Source organism: Ranitomeya variabilis, chromosome 3, assembly GCF_051348905.1.
Source record: "Ranitomeya variabilis isolate aRanVar5 chromosome 3, aRanVar5.hap1, whole genome shotgun sequence".
NCBI classification, from domain to species: Eukaryota; Metazoa; Chordata; class Amphibia; order Anura; family Dendrobatidae; genus Ranitomeya; species Ranitomeya variabilis.
This window is the reverse complement of record NC_135234.1, coordinates 517,403,503-517,422,349: the sequence shown is the minus strand read 5'-3', so window position 1 is coordinate 517,422,349 and position 18,847 is coordinate 517,403,503. Positions and strand designations below refer to the sequence as shown.

General features: G+C 44.5%; 1 protein-coding gene across 4 annotated transcripts in view; it reads right to left on the bottom strand.

The window, feature by feature from the left end:
- Positions 1 to 6,402: 6,402 nt before the first annotated feature.
- GRTP1 (growth hormone regulated TBC protein 1) overlaps positions 6,403 to 18,847 on the bottom strand; it is a 117,453-nt gene continuing 105,008 nt past the window's right edge. For 3 of the 4 annotated variants that reach the window (XM_077296957.1, XM_077296955.1, XM_077296956.1), the window contains one exon: positions 6,403 to 8,790. In XM_077296957.1, the coding sequence (XP_077153072.1) occupies positions 8,701 to 8,790 (90 nt within the window). In that variant the 3' untranslated portion in view covers positions 6,403 to 8,700. The remainder of the gene's footprint in view (positions 8,791 to 18,847) is intronic. The other variant, XR_013223955.1, reaches the window with a different exon arrangement.

Sequence of the window (18,847 nt, the reverse complement as noted above, 5' to 3'; positions counted from 1 at the left end):
GGAGTGAAAGATCCTTGGGACCAGTACTTTGGATGGATGAATGGGTGGCAAAGGTTATTAGCACAGATTGGGGCAGCCATACTTGTTGTTTTTGTTCTTGTGATAATTTCTGGTTGCTGCGTAATCCCTTGTATCCGCAGGATGATGGAAAAGACGGTCAAGGAAACCACAAACCTGATGCCACATCTCCTCCTGGACGAACCTATCCGAATCCAGATTCACCCACCTGACGGCTCCTCCCACCCCGATGAGGATGAATATGTGGAACTGATTGGAGAACTTCGCCAATATGAGACTATGCAAGCGTCTACCCCCCTTTAGGGACAGATCTCCTGACCGCCCATTTGCGAAAAGTCTGTACGGTGTAGGGCATGTGCATTAGGTACATGTCAGTTCGCCGACAGCACAAAAGAGTTGCAGCGCTTTGGGACAGGAGGCTAGGATTAGGGCAAGTGATATCTAAGGGGGGCTTGTGATAGAAATATATATATATATCATGTAGATCTCACTTGCATGTATATCCCTTTAAATCATGTCCTAGCTTAAAATCAAATATATTCAACTATCTTATGATCAATTGCTCAATTTAATCACATGAGTTAGGCAAGACAGACCTCGGGACTTTCTGGTATGTTTAGATCACCAGAGAACAGGGAAGTTAAAGCAGATGATTCGAAACTAATGTCCCAAAATGTTGCTGACTAGCAGGATAAAGGTGGCAGATGTTCCCGAAAGTGCAAAATCAGTTTGTTGCTAGGTAGACCATAGTTCAAAGATGCCATGTACTCAGTTAAATGCATTATGTACTCAGTCAGCCAATGAAATAATAGCTAAATTGTATGTTAATTTACTAACCACTCCCATTTTATATGCTTTTATAAGATCATGTATCAATCAATAAACCAGAGATCTGGATGGAATGTTATACTGTCACTTTGTGTCAGAGTTCATTCTTTCTTGAGCGCTCAATAGATCTGATCTGATAATAATTGGGAACGGACACAGCATACACACGGGGTTAAATTCACCCCGAGCCAAATTTTCTATAACAATATACTATGGGGGAGGCTGTGTTATATACTATGGGGGGCTGCATTATATTCTATGGGGGGCTACATTATATATTATGGGGAGGTGGGCTGTATTATATTCTATGGGGGGGGTTACATTATACTCTGTGGGGTGGCTGCATTATACTATATGTGGGCTGCATTATACTGTATCGAGGACTATGGGGAATACGTTATACTATATGAAGAACTATGGGGTGCATTATACTATGGGAAGTGAATTGTAGTACATGGATGACTATGGCGGTGCATTATACTATATGGAGCACTGTGAGGAGTGTATTATACTATGTGGAGGACTGAGCAGTGTATTTTAATATGGAGGACTATAGGGAGTGTATTATACTATATGGAGGACTTTGGGGCACATTATAATATATGGAGGAATATGGGGTGTATTTTACTAAACAAGTAAAATGCTGCATATTCAGATTGTTCTTGCTGGAACAAAAATCATTGTTCTCAGCAGCACATCGCCAGCGTAAACTGTATATGTGCTGCTGATAACATGATGGTGATCTGTTAGTGATCTATTAGTGATCGTTCTGTCCCATCATTATTCCTCAGTTGGTGGAAAGAGGCCGAGAAACAAGCGTTGAACAACTTCCGTATTGTCGATCAAACTCATTTAGCGGCCTGAACTCGGCGCAAGTAAATACAACAGAAATGCTTTTGTGTGATGTGCAATATGTTAGCATTTGGGGCCCCATTTTAAACTTTACCTAGGGCCTCACTTTGCCTAAAACCGGCCCTGCCTACAAGTGTACAAAGATATTATACAGTCACCATGTGACAAGTGGGCCTGTGTAACTTCAAATGCCAGGGCTGAATTTTAGTCCCAGTCCGGCCCTGCACATTGCAGTGACGTCACAGTATTCACGGTGGAAAATGAAATGCTAGATGAAAATGCCGAGAGACAAAGAAAACCCTATATTAAGGGTCACCAATCTAACCCAAAAAGAGGTGCGAAACCTGCTAAATAAGATTAAAATATATAAACCTCCGGGTCCGGATGGCATACACCCACGAGTACTAAGAGAACTAAGTAATGTAATAGACAAGCCATTATTTCTTATATTTAGAGACTATAGAGACGGGGTCTGTTCCACAGGACTGGCACATTGCAAATGTGGTACCAATATTCAAAAAAGGCTCTAAAAGTGAATCTGGAAATTATAGGCCAGTAAGTCTAACCTCTATAGTTGGTAAAATATTTGAAGGGTTTCTGAGGGATGTTATTCTGGATTACCGTATATACTCGAGTATAAGCCAAGAATTTCAGCCCACTTTTTTAGGCTGAAATTGCCCCTCTCGGCTTATACTCGAGTCATACCCAGGGGTCGGCAGGGGAGGGGGAGCGGCAGCGATCTGAGCATACTCACCTGCTCCTGGCGCGGTCCCTGCTTCCCCGGCGCCGGCAGCTTCTTCCTGTTGTGAGCGGTCACATGATACCGCTCATTACAGTAATGAGTATGTCCACTCCCATAAGGGTGGAGCCACATATTCATTACTGTAATGAGCGGTACCATGTGACCTCTCACTACAGGAAGCTGCCGGCGCCGAGGAAGCAGGTGAGTATTACGCAGTGCGCTATATTCACCTGTTCCCTGTTCCACGGTCGCCAGCTGCCACTGCGTCTTCTGCATCCTCTGCACTGACGCTCAGGTCAGAGGGCATGGTGACGCGATTAGTGCGCGCCGCCCTCTGCCTGAGCAGTCAGTGCAGTGGACGGGGAACGTAGCGGTGGCTGGTGACGGTGGAATGCGGAACAGGTGAATATAGAAAGTGCCGGGGGCCTGAGTGACGAGAGGTGAGCATGTGATTATTTTATTTTTTTTATCGCAGCAACAGCATATGGGGCAAATGTCTACATGGAGCATCTTATGGGGCCATAATCAATGTTTGTGCAACTTTATATGGGGCAAATGTCTACATGGAGCATCTTATGGGGCATAATAAGCATTTATGGAGCATTACATGGGGCAAATGACTGTATGGAGCATCTTATGGGGCCATAATCAGCATTTATGGAGCATTACAGGGGCAAATGACTGTATGGAGCATCTGATGGGGCCATAATCAGCATTTGTGGAGCATTACATGGGGCAAATGTCTGTATGGAGCATCTTATGGGGCTATAATCAGCATTTATGGAGCATTACATGGGGCAAATGACTGTATGGAGCATCTTATGGGGCCATAATCAGCATTTGTGGAGCATTACATGGGGCAAATGTCTGTATGGAGCATCTTATGAGGCCATAATCAGCATTTATGGAGCATTACATGGGGTAACTGACTGTATGGAGCATCGTATGGGGCCATTATCAGCATTTATGGAGCATTACATGGGGCAAATGACTGTATGAAGCATCTTATGGGGCCATAATCAGCATTTATGGAGCAAATGACTGTATGGAGCATCTTATGGGGCCATAATCAGCATTTGTGCAGCATTATATGGGGTGTATTTTGCATGGAGCATCTAATGGGGCATTATATGGGGCTCCTGATTCAATATGGATATTCAAAACACTTAACCTACTGATGTCTCAATTAATTTTACTTTTATTGGTATCTTTTTATTTTTGACATTTACCGGTAGCTGCTGCATTTTCCACCCTAGGCTTATACTCGAGTCATTAAGTTTTCCCAGTTTTTTTGTGGCAAAATTAGGGGGGTCGGCTTATACTCGAGTATATACGGTATCTCTATGAGAATAACTGTTTAACTCCATATCAGCATGGGTTTATGAGGAATCGCTCCTGTCAAACCAATCTAATCAGTTTTTATGGAGAGGTAAGCTATAGACTGGACCAAGGTGAGTCATTGGACGTGGTATAACTTTTTTCCATTTTTTTTTATACCATGCCACACAAGAGGTTGGTACACAAAATGAGAATGCTGGGTCTGGGGGAAAATGTGTGTGAATGGGTAAGTAACTGGCTTAGGCTGGTTTCAGACTTGAACACGGGAGTGCTGCGGATGGCGGCGTACTTCCTCCCTGAAACCACGCCTACGCTTCACCTACTACTCCTTGGGTGCTTCGGTGCCCTGCGTACCTATCTTTAACTTTCGGTACGCAGTGACGTATGCTGTATGCGGATGCCTCCGCATGCGCCATTTTGCATTTTGTTGCGGTTGGCGCAGCGTGAAAACGGCGCATGCGGAGACATCCACATACAGCGTATGTCCCTGCGTACCCAATGTTAAAGATAGGTATGCAGGGCACCGCAGCACGCAAGGAGTAGTAGGCGGAGTGTAGCCGTGGTTTCAGGGAGGAAGTACGCTGCCATCCGCAGAAATCCCATACGCAGGTCTGTAGATTGTGAGCCCTCGCGGGCAGGGTCCTCTCTCCTACTGTACCAGTCGTGACTTGTATTGTTTAAGATTATTGTACTTGTTTTTACTATGTTTACCCCTCCTCACATGTAAAGCACCATGGAATGGCGCTATTATAATTAACAACAACATGAATAATAGAAATCAGAGGGTGGTTATAAGTGGTATATTCTCTTAACTGGGTCGCTGTGACCAGTGGGGTACTGCAGGGGCAGGTGTTGAGACCTCTTCTCTTCAACATATTTATTAACGATCTGGTAGAAGGTTTGCACAGTAAAATATCGATATTTGCAGATGATACAAAACTATGTAAAGCAGTCAATATAAGAGAAGATAGTATTCTGCTACAGATGGATCTGGATAAGTTGGAAACTTGGGCCGAGAGGTGGCAGATGTGGTTTAACAATGACAAATGTAAGGTTATACACATGGGAATAAGGAATCAATGTCACCATTACACACTGAACAGGAAACCACTGGGTAAATCTGACATGGAGAAGGACTTGGAGATTCTAGTTAATGATAAACTTACCTGGAGCAGCGAGTGCCAAGCAGCGGCTGCCAAGGCAAACAGGATCATGGGGTGCATTAAAAGAGGTCTGAATACATATAATGAGAGCATTATACTGCCTCTGCACAGATCCCTGGTTAGATCGCACATGGAGTAATGTGTACAGTTTTGGACACCGGTGCTCAGGAAGGATATAATGGAACATGAGTGAGTACAAAGGAGGGCAACAAAATTAATAAAGGGGATGGGGGAACTACAATACTCAGAGAGATTAGCAAAATTAGGATTATTTAGTAGAAAAAAAGACAACTGAGGGGTGATCTAATAACCATGTATAATTATATAAGGGGGACAATATAAATATCTCTCCGAGGATCTGTTTATACCAAGGAAGGTGACGGTCACAAGGGGGCATTCTCTGCGTCTGGAGGAGAGAAGGTTTTTCCACCAACATAGAAGAGGATTCTTTACTGTTAGGGCAGTGAGAATCTGGAATTCCTTGCCTGAGGAGGGGATGATGGCAAACTCAGTTGAAGGGTTCAAGAGAGGCCTGGATGTGTTCCTGGAGTGTAACAATATTGTATCTTACAGTTATTAGGTTCTTTAGAAGGATGTAGATCTGGGGATTTATTCTGACAGAATATAGGCTGAACTGGATGGACAAATGTCTTTTTTCAGCCTTGCTAACTATGTTACTATGTCATTGAACCACCTATGTATCCTGTTGGTGCTGGCCTCCAGCAGGTCGCAGACAGAAGGGACACCCGTGGCCTGCTGGGATAAGTGACGGAGCCAGTGAGTTTGTGCTCAGTCATAACTTAACAATATGGGCGTCTTGAGGATGCAGATTCTGATAATGTAGCAGACAAGGCGGCCCACGACCAGACTGGCCCTTTTGGCATTTGCCAGAATTGCCAGTTCGGCCCTGCCCATAGCATCTGCGTCCACAGCTCATTTCTATAGTCTGTGCCTCCGCTGTATGTTACTCAATCCACTCTCAATATGTGCGATGTCAATCTCTCTAGGGTTGTGGGTGAGGGGGAGCACAGATCACCACTCTTCTTGTGCATGCGCAGTGCTCAGTCACGGGTGGTTCCCGGTAGAAAAACAGCAAGTTGAGTGGCATCTGTACAGAAGGGTAGAACACTGCTCATAAGGAAGAAGAACAGTGATCTGTGCACCCCCTGAGATTTCCGGAAAGGAGACTCACATCACACATGCCGAGAGGTGGATCGATTTACATACAGAGAAGGTACAAACTACAGAACTGAACCATAAATGCAGATTCTCAGGTAGATCTACATTCTGCCCATAGATCTGAACACCTCATTTACATGTATTTCTCTGCAATAACTCATCACATAACACATACAAAAAGATATCAATGCATTAATCTTTCTATAAACTGCATGCCTATATAGATGATTTGGCAGGGTTGAACCTGCTGACAAATTTTTGCAATGTTAAACATTTTGCAACACAGAAAGTAATAAATAGTTTATTAAAAAATAGTTGAACTGACAGGTAATGAATGAGAGAATATAGTTTTGTTTGATTGCATCTTTATTATTTCTTTATTATTTCTATAGAAATATGAAAAACAAGTTGATAGGTCAGGTCTACTAATTACAATAAAAAGGAGTGTTTATGCACTTAAAGGTAAGCCAATGGCCTGTGCTAACAGTCAGTGCCAGGGGGGTGGGGAATGGGGGGAAGGGGAAAGATTTCCACCCAAAATGTTAAAATGGTCTATATAAACAAATTGTAACTTAATAGCAGCAATGACTAGATCTACATTACCTGCAATTTCTTCTTTTTTCACCTTCAAAACAGTTTAATTGCTGTACGTAAAACTACATCTTTTATTTTGCACATTAATTGTTAACTAGCCTCCCGACACTACACAACACAATATCATACCATTTAAAAAGGACTTAAGAGAGAGATCGGGGCCATAACAAAGCTTCTCGGTTTGGAAGATCAGAAGCTGCAGGATTGTGAGGAAGAGGCTTATGTGTACCCTACAGCAGGGGTGTCAAACTGCATTCCTCAAGGGCTGCAAACAGGTCATGTTTTCAGGATTTCCTTGTATTGCACAGGTGATCATGTAATCACCTGCACAGAATGATTCCAGCACCTTGTGCAATGAGAAGGAAATCTTGAAAACACGCATGGTTTGAGGCCCTCGAGGAATGCAGTTTGACACCCCTGCCCTACAGTAATCTTTGCAAAGTTTAGGGGTGATCATGGCCTCTGCAGCAATGAAGGCTGTAAGCCAGTTCCTGCAGATTTACAGCAACTACATAAAGATGATTAAGTGATCTGTCCGATTCTTCATTGGTTACTCTTTTTCTGAAGTATTAGCTGAGAACTGAAGAGTATCCAAAAGGCATGTTTTGAAGGCAGGTGGCTGTATCTTGCCAGTCTCTTAGATCTACATGGATCACTGTTTTTTATCTATCCAATATAGGCTTCAATCTCTCTAGCAGACAATTACTCCCCGGCTGCTGCTCGGCTGTTGTTCGGAGCCAGCTAGCTTTCCTGCAGATGTGCAGTAACAGACATAATATGGTTGATCTTTTGAAGAATTCAGTTGCAGGCCTTCTCAATTCTTTACAAGTTGGTCACAGTCAAATAATCTTTAACTACTTGGCACTACATGATGAACTTTGACCATGCAGCCCAGTCATTCAAGTCAAATGGTTCTTCAATGGAAAAAAACTAGGCACTCTTTAAAAGAAACTCTTGTACAGGTCAACCACCTAGGCAGGGGGTGAAGTATTTGCTGGTGTCATCTTGGAATTTGAATCCAAGCCTTACTTTCCATCAGAGTAAAATTCAGAAGCTGCAACATCCATCCTGATCATAAATCTTATATTGGTCTACAGCCCTTTTAAGCACAGTCTTCAAAAGTTCTAATGCCTCCTTGATTTCATGTTTTCATCCCTTTATACAAGGGAGCACAGTACTATTGTAATCTGCTTACTGCCTGGAATAATTAAAAACACAAAAAAAACATGCCTTGTTCTAATAGGTTATTGTTTTGTCCATTTGACTAGTTTTGATGTTGCACAAGTTGCATTTTAACTGTGAAAATGTTATAAACCAAATATCAATAATAAAAAAAATAAATACATTAGCAGGAGACTTGCAAAGCCAACCTCATCGCCAACACAGGTGGAATACTTTCCATGTTTGTCTTTGATTATGTTCTTTAGACTGTAGTAACCCTCAGAGGAAGTGCATATGGTCTTCATAAAGCTGGTGGGATCAAATGGCAGAATCATTAATTCTTGCATCGCCAGCTCGTTGCCACCATGAGATTCACAATTGATCTAATTAATTGCATGGCCAGGAAGTAGGACTTCTGGGTTTCCAGCCAGATCATCAATGTGACAGTGCAGGGAATCATCTTTTTTCAGCAGAGATAGAATCAAAGACTGCTGGAAACACTCCCAGGGTGGCTTTGGCACCAAACTTTGACTTGATGTCAGTTCTAAACATTTCCAACCAGTATCGGTGCAGTTACTGATGTGCTCAACAGAAAAATGCAAAAATGTCATTTTGTTTGTTAATTAAAGCAGCAAAAAATTGAACTCCTGGCTGCTGCTCTAACTTTGGATTCACTAATATAGGTTTTGGGTGGAAATCCTCTCTAACCTTTCTCTGTCTAGAATACCACATACTTTGTACAATATGCTGTGACAGACATGGAATTGTTTTTCAGTGCAATTATTATATTGGAGGAATGTGTCAGTTGTTACTCTCAAACATCCATTATTCCTGAGTAAGTAGCTGTGCACGACGTTGTTCTCTCAATTTTATGATTGTATTTAGTGACAAACTTCCAGGTTCGGAGAAGATTTTCTGCAATAAAGAAACATTGTGTTTTAATATAAGAACCTTTTTTTTTTGGTGCACAATCTCAAATTTTTTTTTTTACCCCACAATGTACTACAGCTTCCTTGCAATTAAGCATCATAAATCAGAGACACCACCTTTAAAAGAAGACCTTTCACAAGTCCTGTTTAATTGGCCACATCATGGAATGGTAACTGTAGAGTTTAATAAAACATTTATTTTTCTAATGTTTTCCTGTTCGGTGCAGGGACATTAAACTTGTGAAGTTTCGGTTATAATTGTGGGTTGTCTGTCAAAACCAATAAGTCTGCAGTCACTCTGTGTGACTGAACATATAAATCCCCCCAGTGCACGCACTGGGGGGTACTCACCTCAATGCAAGTGTATGGAGAGAGGCTGCGCCCACTGGCCGGGGGTATGTAATACTCATACATACTCTTCGTTCCTGAGGTCTGAAACTGGTGAATCCACACAGCGTGCACTGGCAGGATTCATAAGTCTGCAGTCACACAGAATGACTGCAGACAAAATGGTTTTGACCAGACAACCCCTTTAAGTCCAAGGAGGCTTTGCCAGAGATTTGTCTCGGGAGGCGTGTGCTTCTTCCCCTGCATGAGCTTCACCGATTATAAGCAGGCAACAACATAATGGGGAAAAAAACAAATCCCCTACAAAAGCTTACAGTAGGTTTCTCCCGAACCATGTAATGACAGGCAGCCTGGTCTCCTGAGATCAGAGCCGGTTTTAGACAAAGTGGGGCCCTAGGCAAAAATTTAAAGTGGGGGCCCCAAATGATAACATTGCACTGTGGCCCCCATATTTAGGGGCCTTATATTGGCCAACGGGTCTGCCACTATCAGCTGTACGCAGGGGCGTTGCTAGGGTCAGAAAAGACTGGGGTGCCCAAGACAAAGAATTGCCCCCAACCCCCTCTTAATTTTTTTTTAACTCTTCAGATAAAACAGTGCTAACTCTCTGAGACCAGATAATGTAGTAGATGTCACCTGAAGTCCTATGTAACACCAGAGATAGCAGTGATAACTGAGTACAGATAATTTAGTATATATCACATGCAGTCCTATGTAACACCACAGATAGACATAGTGGATTGCCCCCACGTAAGGGCAATGGGGTACTCGGTACCGGGTCCTCGGTTCGGTCTGTGGCCCTTTGAGAGACGTCCAATAAAAAAGAAAGTTTGTATGATGTTCGTGGCGCCACCTGTGGTATTCGGTCAGGGTGACCAACGCTGCTTAGGGGTCCGCTGGGGTGATGTTATGGCAGCTAGATGGTATACCTTCCCACAGGTGAAAAGTATCCCCAGGGCTTCCCAGAAGTGTAGATGGTGATGGTGCAAGGCACGGTGAATAACGAGGACACAAAGTTGCAGTCTCTTTACCTTTTACTGAAGGCTTCAGTGTCCACAGTCCTGGGCACCGGATCACGGGGTAGGCAGAGTCAGGCCGGTCTGAAGGCAAATCCACAGTCTCCTTATTCAGGTGGAATGCAACAGCCTTCCTATGCGCACAGTAACACAGTAGGTCCTCACTTGCTTAAGCTCTAATGAAGTCCTCACTGTTATTACTCTTCTCTCTCTGTTCCCCGTGGTCGGATAGAACAAAACCCGTATGACTGATGGCCTGAGGCTTGTTTATAGGGACCCTACAGACGCCCCGACCCCCACAAGTTGCCACCGTGTCTTCTTAGGTTATTAAGGTCGGGCAGCCAACTTGGAATTGACTGTCCTGCCAGACTCTGAAGCAATGGCGTAGAGCACTTTACTCCCTCGGTATTCTGGCTACCGGAACGCGCACCAGAAGGATGCAGCTCCTCTCGTCTACTATCCTCTCTGGTATCCACTTGTTACTATGCCTTCGTTTCTCACTCACTACGACACGCTTCCTTTCAATATCTCTTTCTTTGGATGCTGCCACACGTGGGGCAGGCGCAGCTCCGTGGACCCTCGTCCTCCTCAGACCTCAGTCTGGATCTGCTGGAGATCACTCCAGACAGCTCGGCCTGGAGACCTTTCTCTCTCAGTCTCCAGCCAGGAACTCTCTAACTTCCTAACCAACCCACCAGTTTTACCTATCTGTGAGGAGTGACCTAATAGATAGAACCTTTGCTCCCCCTGGTGGACTGGAGTGTGAAGTGTGTGGTGTGTTTGTGATACCTGGACAGGAGATCTCCTTTATTGCCTCCAGAGGCTTTGCTGTGGATCTGCAGCAGTTTCCCATGCGTTGGGACAGCACCATGTAAACGTATGGAAAACAAAATCCGCAGTACACATGCAGCGGAAAATACAGCGCAGAAACGCTGTGTTATATTTTCTGCAGCATGTCAATTCTTTGTGTGGATTCCGCAGCGTTTTACACCTGCTCCATAATAGGAATCCGCAGGTGTAAAAACGCTGTTGAAAACCGCACAAAAACCGCGGTAATTCCACGATAAATTCGCAGTAAATGTGCAGGTAAAACGCAGGGCGTTTTATCTGCAGATTTTTAGGAATCTGGGTGGAAAAATCCGCAGCAGATTCCGCAACGTGTGCACATAGCCTCATTGTTCCAATGCTGTTTCTGCATTACAACTACTGACCTAATAGTTTAATTTACCAAAACCACTTAAAAAATTGCAGTGAAAAATGCTGTTGCAATATTTGCAGCTTTTTTATTCTTTCATTGCTTTCTACGGGTGAAAACGCACTGAAAGAAGTGACACACTACAGATTTAAAAAATCTACAGTTCTGAAATCCAGTCAGAAAACAAACAAGCGCATGCAGGAGATTTCGGAAATCTCGTATGTTTGCTGGCACTTTGAAAAGCAGCTTTTCGCCATGTTCATATGCAGAATTTTTCTCTACTATGCGTGCACTATCACCTGCACCTCACCCGCAGAGACGGACATGCGGCGCGTCTGTTCAGGCTGCAGCATGACAATTTATATGGCGTAGACACGAGTCTCCACAAGAGAAATCTCACCCCTGCAATGTATAGGACGCAGGGATTCCGCACAGATCAATGAACACACGCGGAATCACCTGTGTTCAAAAGATGGCAGCACTTTGGACACCGCACATGTCCACTGCATCCAAAGGGCTGCCATTTCCGGATCCTCTGCACATACCCTAAAAAATGGGTGCTTTGAAAGCAGTGTTTTTACTGTCAAGAGAGCAGACTTTGGCTGCAAAAAAAATACACCAAAAACGCTGATTCCTATGCACACCTGTACTATATGTGTATAATTTACCCTTATTGTATGGGAATTCATTTATTTCTATATAATAAATGCCCTGATTCAGCAGACAATATTCCTGTCTTGTGTCATCCAGACAGTAGTGACAGGAGATCGCCCTGTCAGATTACAAGCAGTGACTGTGGTCAGAGCCTATGCTGATCCCTGCTGTATGTGACTGTGAAACCTGATCCTACAGCAATCAGCACAGAGCTCTGGGACCACATGAGTAAATCACAGCACTGAGGGGGTCTCAAGGGGGGTTTGGGAGAGACGCTCTGGGACAGAGCAATGCACAGCATTCACTGCTGTACACCCTCTGGGCAATTCATACAGGGGTTGCAGATGCAGGGGGCCCCCTTTGAAGGTGGGGACCCCAGGCGTCTGCCTGGTCTGCCTGTGCCAAACGCCAACCCTGCCCGAGATCTCACTGTAGACCTGTGTGTGATTCCAAATGTGGGGAGAAGAGCAGAGATTACTAACAGCTTTCATCTCAGGACAGTCTGTGTGGGGGAGAGGGGCAGCACAGCAGAACTGAAAATTATGAGGGGAGAGTTGCAGACATTTTTCTTTTATAATCAGACAAAACTCAGCTCTATTGCACTGTTCTTACCCCCACACTGAGTGCTAGGAGATGAAAGGTGTATGTACTCACACTCAGCTCTGCTCTATATCCCCCCACCTCTTGAACAGGTCACTATAGGTGGCAGACTTTAAGGCCGCGAATTGCCATGGCAGACATCAGCACCACACAATCATGATTTGAGGGTGCAATGGGGATACAGAGGGAGCCCCACACTGTTAACCATTTATATGATGTCACTATTGACAGCAGCATCTAAGGGGTTAAATAGATATGGAAGGTGCAAACGCTGATAGTGGCTGATGCAGCAAGTTGTCAGATATAGTGTACAGCCGACAGCTGTGATTGTCACCGGTATGGGGATGAAATTTATAGCTCAGGTCAGTAAAAAGACGTATTGGCAGCAGTGGTGTAACTACAAAGTTATGGGCCCCAATGCAAATGTGGCTCCCCCATGCCAAAATTTTTACATTAATTGCCCTCACTAATTATATGTGTATATCTATATATCTATATATATCTATATATCTATATATCTATATATATCTATATATCTATATATATCTATATATCTATATATCTATATATATCTATATATCTATATATATCTATATATCTATATATCTATATATCTATATATCTATATATCTATATATCTATATATATCTATATATCTATATATCTATATATATCTATATATATATATATATATATATATATATATATATATATATATATATATATATATATATATATATATATATATATATATATATATATATATATATATATATATATATATATATATATATATATATATATCTCTATATAAGAGGCATCGTGATTACTCACTAATCCCGCCCCCTCACAGTAGCTCCGCCCCCACATCACCACACATAATCCCGCTCCTCACCCCATTACCACACAATCCTGCCCCCACATTACCACACACAATCCGCCCCCCCCCCACATTACCCCATACAATCCCGCCCCCCCACCACATTACCCCACACAATCCCGCCCCCACCACATTATCACACACAATCCCGCCCCCCCACCACATTACCACACAATCCCGCCCCCCACCACATTACCACACACAATCCCGCCCCCCCACCACATTACCACGCACAATCCCGCCCCCCCACCACATTACCACACCCAATCCCACCCAACACATCACCACACACAATCCCGCCCCCCACCACATTACCACACACAATAATTACCACACACAATCCTGCCCCACCACATTACCACACACAATCCCGCCCCCCACCCCACATTACCACACACAATCCCGCCCCCACCACATTACCACACACAATCCCGCCCCCCACCACATTACCACACACAGTCCCGCCCCCCCACCACATTACCACACACAATAATTACCACACACAATCCCGCCCCCCCATTACCACACACAAATCCGCCCCCCACCCCATTACCCCACACAATCCCGCCCCCCCACATTACCCCACACAATCCTGCCCCCCATTACCACAATCCCGCTCCCACCACATTACGACACACAATCCTGCCCCCCCACATTACCACACAATCCCGCCCCCACCACATTACGACACACAATCCCGCCCCCCACCACATTACCACACACAATCCCGCCCCCCACCACATTACCACACACAATCCCGCCCCCCCACCACATTACCACACACAATAATTACCACACACAATCCTGCCCCCCCATTACCCCACACAATTCCGCCCCCCACCCCATTACCCCACACAATCCCGCCCCCCTACATTACCCCACACAATCCTGCTCCCCATTACCACACAATCCCGCTCCCACCACATTACGACACACAATCCCGCCCCCAACCACATTACCATACACAATCCCACCCCCCCACCACATTACCACACAATCCCACCCCCCCACCACATTACCATGCACAATCCCGCCCCCCCACATTACCACACCCAATACCACCCCCCCACCACATCACCACACACAATCCCGCCCCCCCACCACATTACCACACACAATAATTACCACACACAATCCCGCCCCCCACCACATTACCAAACACAATAATGACCACACACAATCCCACCTGTTGTGAATTCTGCTTTTGGGCTCCCTCCGGTGGTTGTAGGTGGTAATGCAGTTGCCCCTGAGTTGCAGCCCTGGTCAGGTGTATCTGCTGATTGCAGTTCTGACTGGGGTATTTAGGCGTGCAGGATTCATTTGTCCTTGCCAGTTGTCAATTGTTCTTGGGAGGTTATGACCTCTGCCTGGTTCCTCCTGCCTTTCTGCCAAATCAGCAAAGATAAGTGTCTGGGTTTTTTTTTCCTGTGGCACACATGCAGTGTGCTTCACAATTCAGTGCTATTCTTTGTGTTTTCTTGTCCAGCTTCGATTGTGTCAGTATTTTCTCAGTCTTGCTGGATTCTCTGGAGTGGCAGATATACATTCCATGTCTTTAGTTAGATTGTGGAACTTTTTGTATTATCTGCTGTGGATATTTTTGGAAGGGTTTTAATACTGACCGCCTAGTAATCTGTCCTATCCTTTCCTATTTAGCTAGAGTGGCCTCTTTTGCTAAATCCTGTTTCTACCTGCGTGTGTCTATTCTTCTCCTACTCACAGTCATTATTCGTGGGGGGCTGCCTATCCTTTGGGGGTCTGCTCTGAGGCAAGGTAGCATTCCTATTTCCCTCTATAGGGGTATTTAGTCCTCCGGCTGTGTCGAGGTGTCTAGGTTCGTGTTAGGCACACCCCACGGCTACTTCTAGTTGCGGTGTTAGTTCAGGATTGCGGTCAGTACAGGTTCCACCGACTCCAGAGAAAGTTTCATGCGGCTCCAAGGTCACCGGATCATAACAGTACAACTGGCCAATAATGAGTTAAATGCATCTCAGAAGAAGGGAAGAAAGGTGTTGAGCCATTTTTTTTTCTGCAGTCTGTTTTGTCTTTTTTCCCTCTTTATCTATGGGTGGCTGAGGAGTCTTGTGCCAGCATGGATGTTCAGGAACTAGCTTCTCGTGTAGATCAGCTTGCTGCTAGGGTACAGGGTATTTCTGATTATATTGTTCAGACTCCTGCTTTAAAGCCGAAGATTCCTACTCCTGATTTGTTTTTTGGTGATAGGTCCAAATTTGGGTTTTTTAAAAACAATTGTAAACTGTTTTTTGCTCTGAGACCGCGATCCTCCGGTGATTATATTCAGCAGGTTAAAATTGTCATCTCCCTGCTGCGTGGCGATCCTCAGGATTGGGCATTTTCCCTGGAATCTGGGAATCCTGCCTTGCTTAATGTAGATTCCTTTTTTCAGGCTTTAGGATTATTATATGATGAACCGAATTCTGTGGATCAAGCGGAGAAAACCTTGTTGGCCCTGTCTCAGGGTCAAGAGGCGGCAGAATTGTATTGTCAGAAATTTAGAAAATGGTCTGTGTTGACTAAATGGAATGATGATGCTTTGGTGGCAATTTTCAGAAAGGGTCTTTCTGAATCCGTTAAAGATGTTATGGTGGGGTTTCCCACGCCTTCCGGTCTGAGTGATTCTATGTCTCTGGCCATTCAGATTGATCGGCGCTTGCGGGAGCGTCAAACTGTGCGCACTGTGGCGTCGTCCTTAGAGCAAGGTCCTGAGTCAATGCAGTTTGATAGGATTTTGTCTAGAACAGAACGACAAGGATTCAGACGTCAGAATAGGTTGTGCTATTATTGTGGCGACGCTTCTCATGTCATTTCAGTCTGCCCTAAACGGACAAAAAGGATCGCTAGTTCATTTACTGATACAACCTGATCAGTACTGTACAACCTAAATTTCTGTTATCGGTGTCCTTGATCTGCTCATTGTCATCATTTTCTGTCATGGCGTTTGTGGATTCAGGCGCCGCCTTGAACTTAATGGATTTTGAGTTTGCCAGGCGTTGTGGTTTTCCCTTGCAGCCTTTGCAGAACACTATCCCTTTAAGGGGGATTGATGCTACATCTTTGGCTAAAAATAAGCCTCAGTTTTGGACACAGGTGACCATGCACATGGCGCCAGCCCATCAGGAAGATTGTCGATTTCTGGTACTGCATAATTTGCATGATGTTATCATGCTGGGTTTCCCGTGGTTGCAGGTACATAATGCTGTGTTGGATTGGAAATCTATGTCTGACTAGTTGGGGTTGTCAGGGGGTTCATAATGATGTTCCTTTGATGTCAATCTCCTCTTCTTCCTCTTCTGAAATTCCAGAGTTTTTGTCTGATTTTCAGGATGTATTCGATGAGCCCAAGTCCAGTTCTCTTCCACCGCACAGGGACTGTGATTGTGCTATTGACTTGATTCCAGGCAGTAAGTCTCCTAAGGGCCGACTTTTCAACCTGTCTGTGCCTGAACATACCGCCATGCGGACTTATGTTAAGGAGTCTTTGGAGAAAGGGCATATTCGGCCATCTTCTTCACCGTTGGGAACGGGTTTTTTCTTTGTTGCTAAAAAGGATGGCTCCTTGAGACCTTGTATTGATTATCGCCTCTTGAATAAGATCACGGTCAAGTTTCAATACCCTTTACCTTTGCTTTCCGATTTGTTTGCTAGGATAAAGGGGGCTAGTTGGTTTACGAAGATTGACCTTTGGGGGCCATATAATCTTGTTCGTATTAAGCAGGGTGATGAATGGAAAACTGCGTTTAATACGCCCGAAGGCCATTTTGAATACCTTGTGATGCCATTCGGGCTCACTAACGCTCCATCTGTTTTTCAATCCTTCATGCATGATATCTTCCGGACTTATATTGATAAATTCTTGATTGTATAAAATTTTGGACGATATTTTGATTTTTTCCGATGATTGGAAGTCTAATGTGGAACAGGTCAGGATGGTATTTCAGATCCTTCGTGACAATGCTTTGTTTGTGAAGGGGTCTAAGACTCTCTTTGGGGTGCAGAAGGTTTCTTTTTTGGGCTTTATTTTTTCTCCCTCATCTATGGAGATGGATCCTGTTAAGGTTCAGGCCATTCATGATTGGATTCAACCTACATCCGTGAAGAGCCTTCAGAAATTTTTGGGTTTTGCAAATTTTTATCGCCGTTTCATTGCTAACTTCTCCAGCGTGGTTAAACCCTTGACTGATTTGACGAAAAAATGCGCTGATGTGGCGAATTGGTCCTCTGCGGCTGTCTCTGCCTTTCAGGAGCTTAAACGCCGATTTACTTCTGCTCCGGTGTTGCGCCAACCAGATGTTTCTCTTCCGTTTCAGGTTGAGGTTGAGGCTTCTGAGATTGGGGCAGGGGCCGTTTTGTCTCAGAGGGATTGTTGGTTCTTTGATGAAACCGTGTGCCTTCTTCTCCCGCAAGTTTTCGCCTGCTGAACGCAATTATGATGTCGGCAATCGTGAGTTGTTGGCTATGAAGTGGGCATTTGAGGAGTGGCGACATTGGCTTGAGGGAGCTAAGCACCGTATTGTGGTCCTGACCGATCATAAGAATTTGATTTACCTCGAGTCTGCCAAACGGCTGAGTCCTAGACAGGCTCGATGGTCCTTGTTTTTTTCCCGTTTTGTTTTCGTGGTTTCGTATCTTCCGGGTTCTAAGAATATTAAGGCTGATGCCCTTTCTAGTAGTTTTTTGCTTGATTCTCCTGAGGTCCTTGAACCGGTCGGCATTCTGAAAGAAGGGGTGGTCCTTTCTGCCATTTCCCCTGATTTACGGCGGGTTCTTCAGGAATTTCAGGCTGATAGACCTGACCGCTGTCCTGTGGGGAAATTGTTTGTTCCTGACAGATGGACTAGTAAAGTGATTTCTGAGGTTCACTGTTCTGTGTTGGCTGGTCATCCTGGTATTTTTGGTACCAGAGATTTGGTTGGTAGGTCCTTTTGGTGGCCTTCGTTGTCACGTGATGTGCGTTCTTTTGTGCAGTCCTGTGGGACTTGTGCGCGGGCCAAGCCTTGTTGTTCCCGTGCTAGTGGGTTACTTTTGCCATTGCCGGTCCCTGAGAGGCCCTGGACGCATATTTCTATGAATTTTATTTCTGATCTTCCGGTTTCCCAGAGGATGTCGGTTATCTGGGTTGTTTGTGACCGGTTTTCTAAGATGGTTCATTTGGTGCCTTTGCCTAAATTGCCTTCCTCTTCAGAGTTGGTTCCGTTGTTTTTTCAGCATGTGGTTCGTTTGCATGGTATTCCGGAGAATATTGTGTCCGACAGAGGTTCCCAGTTTGTTTCTAGGTTTTGGCGGGCCTTTTGTGCTAGGCTGGGCATTGATTTGTCTTTTTCTTCTGCAT